The 18,436-nt window shown below is 44.5% G+C and overlaps 1 protein-coding gene across 2 annotated transcripts in view; it reads right to left on the minus strand.

Annotated features, from left to right (window-relative positions):
- Nucleotides 1-17,285, minus strand: part of PLPP4 (phospholipid phosphatase 4) — a 127,035-nt gene extending 109,750 nt beyond the window's left edge. The window contains exon 1 of one of the 2 annotated variants that reach the window (XM_065894167.1): nt 17,150-17,285. In XM_065894167.1, the coding sequence (XP_065750239.1) occupies nt 17,150-17,205 (56 nt within the window). In that variant the 5' untranslated portion in view covers nt 17,206-17,285. The remainder of the gene's footprint in view (nt 1-17,149) is intronic. The other variant, XM_065894168.1, reaches the window with a different exon arrangement.
- Between the last annotated feature and the right edge of the window lie 1,151 nt (nt 17,286-18,436).

Raw genomic sequence — 18,436 nt, forward strand, 5'->3', positions numbered from 1 at the left:
TACGCTGCCTATTCCAAGGCAGGCACTATTTTCCAACAATGCCTGCTGACATCGAGGGAGAGGTTCCACTTGGTCAAGAAAGAAACAGTGATTACGATGAACTGAGACACATAATTCTTATAAACAAATGGCTCTCACAGGCAAGATAAGGTCAGGGTGATAAGAGGGCCATTGCAGAAGAGCACAGAAAAAGACATTTTGCTCTGAAGACGGGGCGAGAAGAAGGGAAGGGAAATTTCTAGACGAGCACCTGCAAATACGACGATAGCGGCTTACATCTGTGTTGTGCTCCTGCGTGCCAGGCACCACTCTGCGAGTATTTACACCCTGTCAGGTTCTGGCAGGTACTATTTCTATCCCCACTTTGCAGATCAGTAAACTGAAGGAGAGGTTAAAGTGACCCAAGCCAAGATGGAGGCAGCACTGGACGTCCGGCAGCCTGGGATCCTCAACCCTGGACTCAGGTGCACTACAGGTTTGTTGTGACCAAGATCCACGCCAGGCACGGTGGGCAGAAGGCCACTGTGTGGGAGACTCGGGACAAAGTAACCCCCCACCCAGCTGTAGCAGCAGAGCAATGGGAACAGAGAGCAGAGCCCGGCGGGCTTGGCCTCCAATTCCACCTCCACTACATACGCGCAAATGACCGTGGACACATCACTCCTCTCCCTGCATTTCACCCCCGACGCCCTGCAAAGTGAAGAAATGGCAGCACCCACATCATGCTGTACGGATGCGATGAGCTAACTGCCCACAGAGCATAAGAACGTCACCCGGCACAGGGTAAGCACTCGAAAAGAAAGCAGCTGTTATTTCTCACGGCAAAGCAGTTCCAAGGGCAGGCCCTGGGGCTGAAGAGCCAGCGGCAAGGTCTGCTGAGAGGAGGGCATGGCTGGCCACCGGCAGAGCTGTTCCCTGATGTCTTCCACTCTACTTTGTCACCCCGCTCTGAGCACTGCCATTCTTCCACCCAAGTCCTCAACCCCAACTGCACCCCCGAACTCCTGGTGAGTCCTCTTGCACTGGCAGGTCCCCAGGCCAGAAAGACTGGTCCAGCTGTATCCCAATATCCACGGGCTCTGCTGTCCACTGGCGACATGACCTGGGCTAGTGAGGCATGTGGCATTCTTCATCTCTGTGTCCAGGGCCTGGCACAATGGGACACAGTCAATGTGCCTCTGAGGCTACAGGAGTGAAGGAATGGAGGGGATTTCAACGCTACCTTAAATGAGGGCAACGGCTCCCTTATATGTCATCCACTTCTGCTCCCAGGACAAGGGAACTGGACCAAAGAAAGCAGGTGTCACCATCTATAGATACTCTGCCCAAGGTACAGATATTCTGAGTGTAACATGTGGTGCGCCCCCCTCCCCCAGTTTTTAAAGCTGGACTTGGTAGAGAAAACACCTCCAGAAACACCCAACCCTGAACTTTAGGTTCCGTCCCTTGTCCTGACACTTAGAACAAAGTCCACAGGAAGCCTCAGGACAGGCTGGCCACGAGGAGCGGACACCACCCTTAGGCATGGCTGGCTCGTCATCTCATGTTCTTGCGGCCTGGGGACACCTCTCTCTCTCGTGTCCTGTGGAAGCGTGACAAATACGTGGGAGGGAGCTGTCAGGACTTTTTTTTCCGAGCTTGATCGAGATATAGTTGACATCGTGTATGTTTAAGGTGTGCAATGTGCTGGTTTGATAACGCATATACTGCAAAATGCTTGCTGCAGTAATGCCAATTAACACCTCCATCGTGTCACATAACCACCACTTCCTTTCTGTGAAGAGAACATTTAAGAGCTACTCTCTGAGCAACTTTCAAGTATATCGTACAGTATCATTAACTGTAACCACCATGCTGTACAGTAGATCCCCAGAATTTATCTATCTCATAACCGGAAGCAGGGGTGGGGAGGGGAGATGTTGGACAAAGATGTTGCTCCTTTTGAGCAACGGTGTGTTTTGATTTAAAAAAGAAGGCAGCTCCCCCGCTAGCTGCCCCTCAGAGGCTGTCGAGAAACAGCTGCATTCAAATGATCCTGACAGGATGGGGAAAAGACGATCCTAAGTGCGCAGGACCTGTGCCTTCTTAGGAACAGAGGAAGTCACACGCTGAGCAGTCCCTGGGGCCAGGAGTCAAGAGACTGTGGTTCTAGGTTCACCTCTACAGCTGAACAGGGAGGGTCTGATTAACGCCCTCTGTTTAAAAAAAACAAAGGAGGGGAAGACAGACGAGACAAGGTCTAGAGACTCTGCCAGGTCAGACACTGGGTAGAATATAATTCACTCCGTGGTGCCTTCTGGTAAAATGTCCGAGTTCCATTTGCTCAGTGTACGTCAATCCCCTTCACGTCCCTAACTTCACCGAGGTTGTCAGGGTCATTTAATTACCAGAAAGCCTCACCACCAGTCCCTTTTCTTCCCCTCTCTACCCAAATCTGATGTAAACTGTTCCATTGCATTAAACACTCAATTTAAATGTTTCACTGAAAGCACTCTCATCCCACTTATTAACAGCGTGACACTGGGTGAGTTCTTTAACCTCGCTAAGCCTTAGATTTCTCATCCAAAAATGTGAAGAATTATAAAATTCCTACCTCATAGTATCATTTGAAGATTTAAAGAGTAAACTGCCGTAGCACACTGCCTGGCATACAGTTAAGTGGTCAACAGATATTAGTTACTGCTATCATCATCACCATCACCATTCCCTGGAGCCAAACAGCCCCCAGTTTGCTATGTTTAGGAAACAATAAAAGGATATTTTGCATCAGGAAAAAAACCAAAGTACCTTTGTTTCTTGTGGTTTTTCATAAATAAGGTATTAATATTTTTTAAATCTAATTTAATATGTTCTCATTACATGACTGAAGATATTTTCACTGGTCCACAAGACTGAATTAAAACACAATACATCCAGAACACCAACTATTTCCATCATCAAAGAAAAAAAAAAGATATATGTGGGACTTCTATATAACTCTATCATCAGTATTATATACATTTAGTCAGAGCTAATATATTTAGACAAGATATCACAGAAAAGCAAATTCTGAGCCAAGTCTTGGAAAATAGGATTTTAGCTAGGCAAAGAAGAGGCCACTTACATGACGACTCAGAAAACCATAAAAATATTCATGTGTGAAAGAATCAATGGATTTTAATATAATTTTAAATAGAAAAATGTAAACGTATCAAAGAAAAATATGAAAAATGTTTTTGTTTTTTTAATTAATGTATTTATTTTTTGGCTGTGTTGGGTCTTCGTTTCTGTGCCAGGGCTTTCTCTAGCTGTGGCAAGCGGGGGCCACTCTTCATCGCGATGCGCGGGCCTCTCACTATCGCAGCCTCTCCATTTGCGGAGCACAGGCTCCAGACGCGCAGGCTCAGTAGCTGTGGCTCACGGGCCTGGTTGTTCCGCGGCATGTGGGATCTTCCCAGACCAGGGCTTGAACCCATGTCCCCTGCATTAGCAGGCAGGTTCTCAACCGCTGCGTCCCCAGGGAAGCCCTGAAAAATGTTTTTCAAAGAGACATCTAGTTCAAGATGGCTAATTGAACCCATACATTTTGTCTTCCTTCCCTCTCAAAACCTCCCTAAAAAGAATGAAAAACATAAAATCCAGAGCTAAGCTGAAGAGCCTCAAGGGGTGCCAATTAGCAAAGCAGAATATGAAAAAAATTAAGGAAAAGATAAAGCATAAAGCATATGGGAAGAAAGTAATGGATGATACAAGAAATGAGATACATCCCTGTTAAGGAGTTTAGACAGAGAGGGGTACACAAAACTGAATGTACAAATTTCCTTCAAATCACTAGCAAACTCAGAAATTGCAACATGCAGGAGACTACAAGGACCCCAGTGGAAAGCAACAGTCACAGTCTAAAGAGTGAAGGAGAGACTTCAGCAGCTAGATAGTACGAGGAGATAGAGTTTGGAGATGAAGTTTCCCCAAGATACATTTTCTCCTGAAACCAGAAGGGCCAAACCATAGGAGTAAGAAACACATCCTAGGACTAAAGGATGCACCCTAGGATCTAAGGCAAAACCAAGATAGACTTATGCAAACACAGCCTAGAACCAAGGCTCCAAGGATTAAAGTGACCCAACAGTAAATTAACTGCATGCAAGAATAAAACTCAACACTCTTTAGAGGACAATAACAATCAAGCATCTCCACAATGTCTGATTCAGTGTCTAATATACAATTAAAAATTACTACACAAGCAAGGAAGCAGGAGAATGTGACCCATAATCAACAGAAAAAATAATAATAAAATAACCATGGATCATCCTAATGCTGGGAATAGCAGAAAAGGACTTTCTACTATAAATATGTTTAATTCTAGGGAAAGGTGAAAAGAATAGGTGGACAGGCGGATAACATCACAAAGAAACTAAAACTCTAAAAAAAGAATCTAAGGGAAACTATATAACTGAAAAAAATGAACATTTGAAATAAAACATTTATGACATGGGCTTACCAGAGAAAAAATAGATACAGCAGAATAAAGAATTCGTGAATTTGAAGAAATGTCAATAGATATTATCTTAAACTAAGTCACAGGGAAGAAATTTTTTTTTTAAAAAATGGAACAGATTATCCAAGACCTGTGGAGCAATATCAAATTGTCTGATACGTGTGTAATAGAAGAACCAGAAGGAGAGGAGACAGAGAGTGGGGCAAAAGAAATATTTGAAAAACTATGTTTTGAGAATAATTAATTGATGAAGGACATCAAACCATAGCTCCAAGAATCTCCATGAACCCAAGCAGGAAAAATACAAATGAGACCAACCTAGACACATCATAGCCAAACTACTGGAAACCAAAAATAAAGTCTTAAAATCAGCTAACAGGAAAAACATGTGGCATTTAGGAAAGTGACAAAAACAGGGGCAGCTGACTTCTCATCAGAAATAATAAAATCTACAAGACAATTCAAAGCCAACTCTGAAGTACTGAAAGAAAACTGTCTATCTAGAATTCTATATCCAACAAAAATATTTCAAAAGTAAAGGCAAAATAAAGACAAAACGAAAGCCAAGAGAATTCATTCCTGGCAAACCTACCCTACAAGAAATGCTAAAGGAAGTTATCCAGGCTGAAGGGATATAATCCTAAAGGGAAAACCGAATACGAAAAGAAGAAATAAAGAGTACTGGAAATGGTAGATATGTAGGTAAATCTATTTTAAAAATTTAATTTCTGTTAAAGCACATCGATTGCTAAAGACAAAATTTAAATGTTTTATGGGACTTATACATAAAAGTGAAATCTATGACAATGTACCAAAGACATGGGGAAAAAACGCTTTTGAAAGATTTTTACATTGTATGTGAAATGGTGTAATATTGACTTCATGGTGACAAGTAAAAAAAATGCATATTGTAATGTGTAGAGAACCCACTAAAAATTTTTAAGAGAGGTAAAACTACAATACAATAAAGGAGATAAAGTGGGGTACAGTAAGTCCTCTACATATGAACCTTCAAGTTGCGAACTTTCAAAGATGCGAATGTGCATTCCACCAACAACAGGCATGAGTGACATTGCATCTTGCCCTCTGTCTCGTATTGCTGACCATCCTTCAGCTCTACCATCTCCCATCTCCCCTCGCTCCGCCAGTCAGTAACTCTTCTTGCCTGTTCACTCGATGCCAGCCCCTATATGCCAGCTGTTGTACTGGACTACTGTACTTTTCAAGGTACTGTACTGTAAGATTAAAAATGTTTTCTCAATTCTTTGTGTTTGTTTTTATGTATTATTTGTGTGAAAAGTATTATAAACCTATTACAGTACAGTATTATATAGCCAATTGTGTTAGTTGGGTACCTAGGCTAACTTTGTTGGACTTAGGAACGCGCTATTGGAAGAAACTCGTTCGTATGTAGGGGATTTACTGTAGCAGCAAGTGTTTGATTAGCCTAAAAGAAGAAAGAAAAAGAAGAACAAGAACAGATGGAACAAATAAAAATCAAATAGCAAGGTGGTAGGCTTAAACCCCACCATATCAACTGCATTAACTGTAAATGACTTAACCACTCCAATTAAATGGCAGAGACTGGCCAGACTGGATAAAACTAAAAGGTACAACTAAAAGCTGTTTACAAGAGTCATACATTAAACATAAAAATACCGATAGGTTGAAAGTAAAAGGACTGAAAAATACATTCTGTGCAGACATTAATCTCAAGAAAGATAATGTAGCTATATATTAATATTAGATAAAGTAGACTTTAAGATAAGGAATATTAACACAAAGATAGAAACTTCATAATAATAAAATGTTCAATTCATCAGAAGGAAAGAAAATTTAAGAACACTAACTAGAAGTGTAGACGTAGCAATTTGACTTCCAAATCACTAAAGGAAAAAATGGGAGGTAGCAAGGAAAACTTAAGCTATTAAGCTAAAGCAAGAAACAAAAGGGGAAAAAACACAGAAATGAAGCACCACTTAAAGAAAACAGAGAATAAGTTGGCAGCAATACGATGAAATATTAGTTATCTCAAAAAATGTGAAAGCTTTAATTACCCCAGTTTGATAGAGGGAGCATATCTTCACATTAAAAAGAACAAATTAAAAAGAACAAATTTAAAAGAGTAAGGATTTGAATATCACAGCTAACTTGCTTTAATATATTTAGAGGTTTGTACCCACCATACAGAAACTATTCATTATGTTCAAACTATATAAATTTACAAAAATTTACACTGTATGTAAATTTAAAAATTGACTATGTACGTGGCCATACAGAAAATCATAACAAATTATAAAACACAGAAATCACGCGAGCCACAGCCTCTGATCGCAATTCAATGAAACTATTTTAGCACTATAATTACCCCCATATTTAAGACTAGGGAACTGAAGCACAGAGAGATAAAGAAACCTGCCCAGGTTCACATAACTAGTAAATAGCAGATCAGTGCTTTGAACTCAGGCATCCTGGCTTTGGATCCTGTAGTCTAAACCATCATCCTATGTCCCTTTTCAGGGAGAAGGGGCCATTTCCCCTCAGATATCTCAATAAACTATAAAACTACAATAATTAAAATGTTATATTGAGCAACCAGGCAAACAGATAATCAGAATAGTATTCACTTGCAATCCACGGATATATGGAAGCTTGTATGTGATTAAGATGTCACTGAGAAAACAATGTCTATTTCATAATTGACAAACCACATGCAAGAAAAAAGTTAAGTTCTCTACCTCACTCCATAAATTTTAAAAAATTCTCATACATTAAAGAATTAAAATTAAAGAATAAAAGTATACTAAGCAAAACAGAAGAATATTTCTGTTTTAGATGAGAACGGACTTTCTAAATAGAAGAGAAACTCTGAAACCATAAAGGAAAAGACTGATATATTTAACTCCATCATCAAAATGTGCGCAATAACAGAAATTGCAAAGAAACTTAAAAGTCAACCACAGAGGAAAAGTGTTTGCAACTTATGAAATAAAAGGTCAACAACTCTAAGGAATAAAGCGCTGCTACACATCAGTAAGATAAATCTGAAGATCCAATAAAAGCACGGATAAAGGGAAATACAAGATATTTCACCTAAAAAAATACAAATTTCCAATACATGAGTGAAAAGATAGAAATGTCATATTCTCTCCCATGGTATAAATATAAAACATTAATAATATCCAACATTGGCAAGAATGTCAAAAAGTAGACACCTTTGAACTATTGGTAGAATGTAAACCAACAGTTTGGGTGGCAATTTGGCAGTACCCATCAAAATTCAAAATACATGTGGCCTTTGACTCAGAAATTTCATTTGCACAAGTTTATGACAATAGTACTTCAACAGGTACATTACAATATATGCACAACTGCCATGCTGTTTGTCATAACAAAAGATGAAAACACCCTATAACTCCTTGTATAGGTTAATCAGTTGAACACCACGCAGCCAGCAAAAAGAACAAGTAGATCTATAGAGATAGAAAATATCTCCAAGATATCAATACATTAAGTAAAAAAAAAATTACTATAGATAAAACGTGTTCTCAGTTTTTAAAATATATAAATATGTGTTTAAAAGTTTAACTTTAAAAAGTGAAGGGAATGGAAATGGCAGAGGTAAGTGACGGAGTTCAGGAAAACTTACACTTTTTGTACTGTTTTAATTTTTAAAACGATTTTATAATCTTAAAATAATGTTCAAGTGAGGAAAAACACATTCATTCCCATCACATTCACTTTTGTGTTATCCTTTCTAATATTTGCCCAAATCAGATATATTTCCAATAGTCTGGAAATATGATATATTCTTTATAGTGCTTTCTTTAACTGTTATATCATAAAACTTTACCCTGATTTTCAAAATGATTATTTTAATAGCTATATAGTATTTCTTTGTATCCATAATTTATGAAACCATTCTTCAAATGTTGACTACTTGAGTTTTATTTTTATTTGACAAGTATATTTACTTTGCTTTGTATGAAACACAGTAATGAACATCTTTATACATGAGGATTTAGGATTTTGCACTTCTTACATCAGTGTTTCAACATATTTTTTAAGAGTTCTAAGTCAAAGGACAGGAATAACTTTATGACTGTCTATGCATTGCAATATTGCTCTTCAAAACGGTTATGTCCTTTTACAATTCCACCTGCAGCATCTGATCATATCCGTTTCACCTTGCACATCCTGCGTGTTAATTCTTACCTTCTGATTTTCCTTTATTTTAGTTGATATGAAATATAGGAGGGTTAATTTTTGACACATTCCCACTTCAGATATTTCTAAAACAATCACAAAACAATCATCCAGTATCCTATCTAGGATATTTCATTAGCTTCTTTTTTTCCCCATAACAGGAAAAATCTAGATCAATTTTTCTAATTATGTGTGAACGTAATAAATGTTTACTGTAAAATAATTACACAACAAATGGTATAAAGAAAAAAGCAAATATTATATAATCCCATCAGCCTGAAATAATCACCATTAAGATTTTGTTGTTTATCTTTATAGCTATTTTCTTACAGACATAGATACAAATTGATTTTATTAATTAACACATTACAGTAGCCTTATGCATACTTATGTAACCTGCTTTTTATCACTTCACAGTTTATGGATATCCTCCAAGCTAACAAATAGTTATCTACATTATCTACAAAACTACTTTCAGTGGCTGCATTCGTTCATTGTAGTCCATAAAAAGCTTGTGCTAATCTATATGCAATATATTTTATTGTTTTTAGACACATATTTTGCACTTCTATGGAAATCGAAGATGTAAACAAGATTGGTTATTTGTATTTTTGTTAGTTCCCTGTTCTGTAAGCTGTCCTTTTTGGTTTTTTTTTTGGAAAAGCTCTTTTCTTCTCATACTGATTGGTTAAGAGTTCTCTGTATTTGAGAAGCATTAACTCTAAACTCTGGAAATTAGGACAACAGTATCACTTCTTGGGGTGGGGGCTGCAAAGATTAAGTCATCTAGGGTGTGACAAGTGCCTAGTACAAAGCTAGCACACTGTTAGTGTTGAAACTTGTTTCCTTTAACCAAGATGGAGAAACAGGTCTATTAAAGGATACCTACACATACACACATATCAACCACTTCTCTTTCTCAATGGCTTCTTGGACAATTATTCAGAACACTTTCCCAAACTTCCTAAATCCCAGTTCCCGGTTCATCGCTGCTGTGGCACTGAAAGCTACACTCATTATTACATTGTGACATTAGATATCTTTTATTGACCTGTATCTCGGCCTCCCCATAGGAAGGAAGAGAGATGGAGGAAGGAAAGGAGATTGGCTTAAACAACTACCATGTGTCACATGTTACATACCTTCATCTTTAAGCCTCCTGGGCAGATATCTTGTCCCCACTTTACAGATGAGGAAGCTGAGGCACATCTTTATCATCAGCAGCCAGGATTGAACTCCAAAGCCCATGAGCTGACTTTGGTGCCATGCTGCCCACCCTGCTGCAGAGTAGGGACCCAGTTCTAGGCATCCTCATGTCATTCACCAGGGCCACCACATACTTTACACAAAGTAACTGACCAACGAATGGAGACTAAAGCAGCATACAGACTGCAGCTCTCTTTCAGAATTTGAGACAGACAAAAAGAACCAAATCCTCTTGAAAAACCTCAGATGAGTAACCTAGCATTTCCACTCCTCAGGACATACGCCACAGGAATTACAAATATGTTCATTAAAAACAAAAGCAGCATTATGCTTAATAGCCAAACCCATAAATAACCCGAATATCCATAAATGATATGCATAAAATGAGTGAATGAAGAGGTACCGTCATGCAATGACATGCTCTACGGCAAAGAAAATTAACTAACTGCAGCTATGCCCGACGTGGATGAGTCTCAAAAGAAGCCGGGAACAAAACCCAAAAAAGCCACAGAAAAAAGTACACACTGCATGATGCCACCTACACGGAGTTCAAAAATGCTGTTAGAAGTCAGAGTGATGGAGACCCTCAGGGTGGCAGAAGGGGGCTCAGAGGGTGGAAGGTATTCTGGGCAGCTGTACAATTATGAATCATACGCTTTTCTTTGTGTATATTATTTTTAGGTTGGACTAAAATGAAATTCCCGTTTCTGTAGGTCAAAACAGTCAAATATCAGCAATTTTATATGTTTCAAACTAATATTTCAATAAAAACACATTTTAAAAACCCTCTGGAAAAGGAGAAAGAAATATCTAGCATTGATTAGCAGACTGCACCCTCTCTGAAAACCAACCTAGATGCTCCTGCAGCTTCTGACCCTGTTTCTTGCTACTTTGCTTTTGCTGAAGACATAGTAACAACTTGTGCCTCACCTTGGCGGGACAATTTTTCACAGTCACATATTAAAAGACTGTGATGAAGCCGTCCCCGGGCTCCACAGACCCAGCCCATCCCGGCTTCCTGCTCACCCATCCCGGGCATCTCCAAGTCCTGTACGAATTCACTTCCTCACTGTGAACCAGTGTTTCTAATTCATCCACAGAACACTAAGATTATATGTTTTAAAGAAGCAATATTACTAAGATGATTTTCATATTTAAAAACACAATCACAGAAAAATAGAGGTACGGAGCTTTTCCAAGCCTTGTGTGGGTCATAAAAGGCATAATCTTTATAACTAATTGAGATAACTTTCTCCAAAAGCTATGAAACTAATGATCTCCTTTTATGGTGTTATAAGCATTAATCTCCCTGTGGAAAAACATCAACAATTCTCAGAATTCTGGGTACAGCCGACTCATTTTATAGTGGCAAATAATATTTCAAACAGAAGGATGCTCCATTTATCAGATAACAAAGCAGACGCCTTCCCGGGTGGGGAAGAAGTGCTGGGCATACTTGGTCCAGCATGCACCAGCTGGGGGTGGAGAGGGTGTCTGATGGAAGACTGTCTGCACCAGGCTTTTAGCGGAACTCTGTATGGTGAACACAGACTGAGAAGTAAATGATATGAACGCAGACTCAGAAGTAAATGATGGGAACACAGCATTTTCCTTACACATTATCAAATGCTGTTAGGCTGACAACACTTCTGATTTCAATGTCCTAGAATCACTGCTGTAAAAGGCCAGCAATTTGTCACCATTGAGAAGCTACAGGGCTGAGATACCCCCTGCCACCTTCCATCAGACAGACAGCAGCCCACGCTGAGAAATGGGGGTACAGCTCACTGAATGAACTCATGGCAAGTTACATACCTCACTTTGGGGGACTAAAAGGAATCATCTGAAATATATTTAAAAGTCTATTATTTTATAGAAATCCCGTAGTAAATCATTTGTAATAAGAGTATCATTAGCTACCTATGGCATTTCTTTTTAGTGTATATTATGGCTTCATCTTAATAAAAGGATAATAATAATCACATTACCATTTGTTGAGACTCTCTCGTTTAATACTCGCAAGGCTTACATCCATGGATGCAGTTGATACCCCTGTCGAACAGATGGAGAAGCACAGACTGAAGCAGGATAAATACTTTGCTAAAAGGCTCACACAGCTAAGTGGCAAAACCAGGATTCAAGCCCCGGTAACCCAGTGCCAGAGGCCATGACTGTGACCACTACGCTACACTGCCATCCTCAGACACTACATATAAGTAACAGGAATTCACAAGAGTGGGAAGAAGACACCTAATTGTTGGTGTATGTACTGCAGGCACTCACAGCACCTTATTAACCCAATGAAGCAGGAACTATTCCCACTTACCCCATGAAAACACTGAGGTTCAGAGACTTTAGGAAACTTGCTACTTAGTGGCAGAACCAAAATCCAAACCCAGACCTTCCAGCTCCAAAGCCCAAGGTCCAACACTTACACTTTGCCTCAAACAACTCTCTCTAGAGAGGGAGCAAAATTATTACAGGTGTATTAGTTAGATACAACAGAACAGACGTTTGCTACTGGAGCTAATCAGTCCCCAAATGCAAAAGTTTCCTTCTGTTCCACAGAGCTCACCTCCAATAGCAGCTGTCCTGCTGTTGGCATCTGGCAGCTCTGCCATCTCAAGACAGAGCTCCACGCTCGCCATCAACAGAGAAGGACAATGACAGGCCACTAAACGGGAATGATGTTGCCTCAACCTGGAGGTGACACCTGTCACTCTTCCCATGTTCCCTATGGTCCCACCTAAGGCAGGGGTTTGGGAGCGTTGGTCTTCCATGTAGCCAGAAAGGAGAAAAGGACTAGAGGCAACGCTTGACCACAAGAGGGTCTCAAGCTACTGTAAACTGTACACCCGCAGTCCCCAAACGTGGTGGAGAGAAGGCTCACCTGTTGAAAATGCAGATTCCCGGGGCTCCACTCCATAGGTTGATCCAGGTAAGTCTGAACTGAGCCCCAGGTCATCCAGGTGCAGGTGGTCAGCAGACTGCCCTTCAGGAAGCCTTGCTCTGGATAGATGCAAAACACTCAGAGGCCTATAAACACAATCAGCGGAAACTGAGTGCCCTCTGGGGAGCTCTCCCGAGGTGCCGAGCACCCAAGGCCCAGGTGGGAGAATGCGGAAAGCAAAGAAGACAGACATGCAGACTCCAGACGTGTAACCCGCACAGAAGGCGGAATAAACCATGGGCTCCTGGAGAGCACAGAGGGGCCCAGCGGCGGCGGCAGAGCTGTGCACGGTCACTCCCAGAAGGAAACAGGGCCTAGGTGCCCAAGGGAACTGCCGTTACCCCGCACTAGGCATGTATCTGATCACGGTGCTTTTTTGTTTCAAACTTCCCAGGGCTCCCCAGTGAGTGCCTACAAGGGAACGTCCACGCTTCCTGACAGGGCACTGAGACCATCCACGTTCTTGTCCCAGGATCACTTCCTGCCCCTCTTACCACCCACATGTTGTGCTAAAGCCACACGTGGTGACCCGATCCCACCCAAAATGTGCCTCCAGGCTTCTGCTCCAGGACACTCTGTCTGCAGGAATGTCTTTGGGCCCAGGCGCTCTGCACCTACCATGCACTGCTCAACACTCAGGTGAGAGAGGTCAGCTCTAAGCAACCTTCCCTGGCAACTGTCTCTCCTTGTCACTCCTCCTAGGACTAATTAATTCCTCCAAGTAAAACTGAACACTCTGCTCCACCTACCATAACCATCCCCCACCTAGAGTCTTAAACTGGACTCTTAGGGGTAATGAAGAAAGATCTGCTAGCTACTGCCGATATTCCAAACATCCTCCTGACAGCCAAGGCCCTGGAGCAAGTCACCTGAACCGGCTAAAGTGCCAAGTTTCCTTGTGCCTGTTTGGAATTATACATACTGAAGTTTACTAATGATAGAGAAAGAAAATTACTACAACTGCAGGCACCCAGAAGAGGCCAAATATGCATCTGCCGACTGGATGGGGAGGCAGCGGGATAACAAATAGTGGTGCCTGGTGTGCTTGCTCTGCCAGGCTTCGAGCTCCTTGGAGGCACCCAGCCTTCAGTCTCCAACCATCCCTGGCACCTGCACACGCCTCCTGCATAAGAAGAGCTCAAAGAAGGATGCTGGGTGGATCTGAGGTGAGGCAACACTGTTCCCTGAGCAGCCTGGCATCCTAAGCAGACCCCCAGCTCCTGGAAGGACATGCCAGACAGGGAGCCTCCAGGAACCACAGAGAGGGAGAGAGAGAAGGAGGGAGGGATGGAGGCACAGAGGGAGAGATTGAAGACCACAGGTCCTGCCTAGAGGCCCCTTTGCTCTTACTTAGGGACTACGGGAAAGGCAGAGAGAAGGTGCACCCACGGGCTCATTCCGTCCTGCTGCCACCCAAGATGCCAGCAGGGGTTCTCTGAGTGTTTTTTTGCACCTGCTAAAGCCAGCACTGGACCTCTAGGCCCACAAGCCTCCCAGCACTAAATTCAGCCTCAAAGCTACACATCATAATTTGATTTATCCTAAACATTGATTCCTCAAACCAATTTATTTCCTTTTAGGTTAAACTTTATGTGCCAGCCCTAATTTTCGTTACTCGTTACTGATTTTCTTCTCAGTGGTTTGAGCTTCTCAGCCAGGACCAAGTACTTTTCGGGTGCTCTATGGAGAGTGTCCCATGGAAAGCCTCCTCTTGGAATCCTGAATCATCAAACCTCAGCACTAAGCCTCATCTACAGCCAGAGAACCAGTTCCTTAAGAGAACAAGGGAAAGCAGATATCCCTACTACCTATGGAACCAAAAACGCATTGCATTAGCACTAACCTCAAATCTCTGGGAGCACGTGGGCACTGGGTGGAGGGAGTCTACTCTTATGCAGAGCAAATCTGATCAGAGAACAAGTGTATCCACAGATGATGTTCCCCCAGAGGCACAAGTTTGCAAAGACGTAAGGTATTCCCCCCCCCCCAAAGATTATTCTCTTATCCTGAGAAATAAAGTAGCTATACCAAGCAGAACCAGATAGTATCAGCTAAGTTGGACCCCACAGCAGAGCAACTGGATTCGGCTTGCCCGGAGGGACTTTCTAAGCCTACTGGAGTGAAGCCCTGCTACTGAGACCACCACCTTCATAAGCAGAGGGGAGTTCAAGCCACTGAAGCTTGCCATCAGACCAGCGCCGGCAAAAGGAAGAATAAAACTCCCCTCGAAAGTCAGCCTCTGTCATCTCGCCAGAAGCTTATCTGAGAAAACAAAGGGTCATCTGTATCTGTGTGCTCCAAACCGGTTCTTCCAGAAGTCGTTATCTGCCTGATGATAACAGCATCTGAGCTTCCAAGGTTCCCAGGGAGTCTTGCACAGATACCAAAGCTGGTCTTTGCAGGTAAAAGAGCCACAGTTGGACTCACTGTTAATATTTCCAATTTGATATGAAACCAGGGGATCATCCAAAAATGCCATCAGCGCCCAAGAGTATCCCTTTGGGTGATAGCAGATCCCCCAGTAAGTAATTCATACAAAGGGGAAGTTTGGAGAAAAGAATATGAACTACCTGGTTTTTACAGAACAGCCTTAGAGGAAGCAAGAAGCACATAAAATAACAATTATCAAAAATTCCCAAATCCACTGCATAGACCATTCATTATATATTTGTAAACATCTCGAGAATGTCTGGGGGGGCGTTTGAAGGGATATCTGAAAATAATACAAATATTTACATATTATTGGACCCTTTTTTTATCTGACAATTCCCAGTGGCAATCAAAAGAGGCTGCGTACTTTATTTCAGTGTTACTCACACAAACGTCCCCCCAACAAATGGTAAATTCTACTGTGCACTGAGCACTATTTTATCATTTCTATCACACAGTAATTTAACGGGGCTTAGCCTATCTGCCAGCTGGAAATTGTCCCCAACTGACCACAAGGCAAGTACTAGTTTTAATGTATATTCCAAAGGTAGAAAAATAGATTAAGAGGAGGGAAAAGTGTTTTCTGTTTTCCCAAGTGCATCAGGACACATCCGAAGTTCTCTTTCCTTCTTCCCACTGAGTAACACTAGTGTTTAGTCAGAAGCTAGGAGAGGGGTCTTTTCTGCATCTGGAGGAGCTCACGGCTTGTTCTGGTGGTGTGAATAAACACTCTAGATGAATCTCGCCCCTCATAAAGAAAAACATGCAAGAAAGGGCATTTCTTTGTATGTGTATACCCTGGGCTGCACGGAATAGAAGTCATCTCACAGTCTCCCACCTGCCACCAATGACTCCATATCCGGGGCAGAAATCCAGAGAGGGGCCTCCTGTTTGGAATAGCTCAGTGGGCTTTAAAAAGAAGTCAAATCCATAAAGTTCATGCAACTTAAATATGCAAAATGTGTCTGAAAACAGCCATGGGCACAGGAAGACAGAGAACCTGACCCCCTAATGGAGGGACAAGTGTAGATGGTGGGTGCCTAGATGACAGGAGATGACAGGAGGCTGTGAAGTGGGTCTGAGCTGGTGTTCTGGGCTTGGATCTGAAAGGCAGCGACGCGACAGGGGCCGGGAGGCGGGCGGCGGGTCCCCGGGGCGCACCGGGGCTCAGACGTCTCTGAGAACCTGCGCCAGCGCCCCCTCCGAGACCGCTCTTTCCGGGCACCCACTGCTCGGGGCCCCACCGGGCGTTCCGCTGCTGCCCTAAGCGGATACGGACTCGGCACAGATCTCCGGGCGTACGAAGCCCGCACCCCAGGGCTGCGGCCCCGGACTTCCGAGCCTCCGCAGCAACAGTTTTCCAGCGGGAGAACTACCGCAAACGCCTCCAGGGAAAACGCTCACCCGGACCCGCGGCGCCAAAGCCAGGGACGCGCACGCGGCGGGCAATGAGCGATGCGGCTAGGAGCGAAGGCTGCGAATGTCGGGCTCGGAAGATCACACACAAGGAGAAACTTCCCGAGGACACCAACGAGGGTCGCGTCTGCGTCCAGGGAAGCAGCCAGAATCCCCCGGCAGGTGGTGCGGAGCCGGTGAAAGGCGCAAGCGAGGGGACCCGAGCGGCAGCCGGAGCCGCTCCCCGGCGCGACGCGGGTGACGGGAACAGGTCCCAGCCTCGCGCACGCGGGTCCCTTCACGCCCAGAGTCCCAGGAGGGAGACCGGGAGGGTCTCTCTTGGTCCCCTAGGACACACCCCTAGCGCGGAAAGGGGCCCTCGAATCCTGGCCCCGGCGGGACGCAAACAAACTTGGGGCGCCGAGACGCTCGGTCCGTGGATCCCCGAGTCCGGACATCCCCGCCCGCGGCGCGCCACTACTTACACGAAGACCCCGAAAAGCAGGGCTCGGACACCGATCTCGATGGCCAGTTCTCGCATGGTGCGGCCGGAGCAGCTCCCGCGGCGGCTGCGGCTGGTGCTATCCGCGGCTCCCCCGCAGCTCGGCCGGCGCCGGCTCTTCAGACCCGGGGCGGCGAGGGAGGCGCGCTCCAGGCCGCGGGCGGGGGCGGGGGGCGGGCGCCCGGAGGGGCGGGCAGCGGGGAGGGCTCAGCCCAAACCTCCTGCCTGAGGCTCCGGGGCTCAGGGACGCCGCGCTGGCCGCTCCCAACGCTCCCGGCCCCGAGTGGAGGACGCCTCGGGGACTTCCCGCTCCCCTGCGCCGGTCACCGCCTCCGCGTCCTGAGCCCTCGCCGTGCGCTCGCAGCCAGGCAAGGGGAAGCCCGGGGAAGCCCGGCCGCCGCCGCCGCCGCCGCCTCCCCTGCGCGCTCCCCGCCAGTGGGCGGCCCCTGGGCTCGGCGCCCGGGCAGCGCGCTCCCTGGGATCGGCCTGCGGCCCGTCTCCTCGCTCGGCCCCTGACTCTCGCTCTCGGGTCTCTCGTCCCCTGGCACACGCACGCACGTGGGCAGGTAGTAGAAGAGCGCTTTGGGAATTCTCTCCTGTTCGTGCCAGCCAGCGCTTCCTCCCATCCGTTTTCTGCCCTTCCCACCCACATCTTTCTAACCTGGAATCATTTCTTTTTTTCTAGGAAGTCCCCCCGAGATTACTCGCAGGCTTTGCTTTGCCCTCAGGAAGAGCCAGCCACACTCCAGCGTCCTGGCACAGACTGAGCAAAGGCGAGCCTGACTCCTCGCCATGCCACCAGCGCCAGGCCAGGGGACCCCTCCCGCGCAGCCCCCAGCAGCTTTGGACCGCGCTGTGAAATGTGAAAAAAGAGACTGGCACAGTCCCTACCCCAGCCGTCAGTGTCGCTCATCGCTGACACAGCACTGTCATCAGCACCCGAGGCAGCAGGGGCTGCAGGGAGGACCAGAAGCCTCATCCTCAGGGTTCAGAGTCAAAGGCCAGATCCTCACTGGTGACCTGAGGGTCGGGACCTCAAGCCAGAGCCCAGCGAGGGTTAGGCTTTGCTTTCCCATCACCTGTCAGGACTGTGTATAGTCCTCAGAATTTGCACTTGTCTTTATTAATTTAAACCAAATGGACATTCAAGATGCAAAACTCATATTAACCATAACCATTAGGTTGTCTCTGGGGAGCCCAGATCTCTTTCTGGGTTTTGTGAGCTGGGAAAATGGATTCGAATGTGGTTCCTGGGAATGAGGAATAGCCC

Source organism: Phocoena phocoena, chromosome 16 (assembly GCF_963924675.1).
Source record: "Phocoena phocoena chromosome 16, mPhoPho1.1, whole genome shotgun sequence".
NCBI classification, from domain to species: Eukaryota; Metazoa; Chordata; class Mammalia; order Artiodactyla; family Phocoenidae; genus Phocoena; species Phocoena phocoena.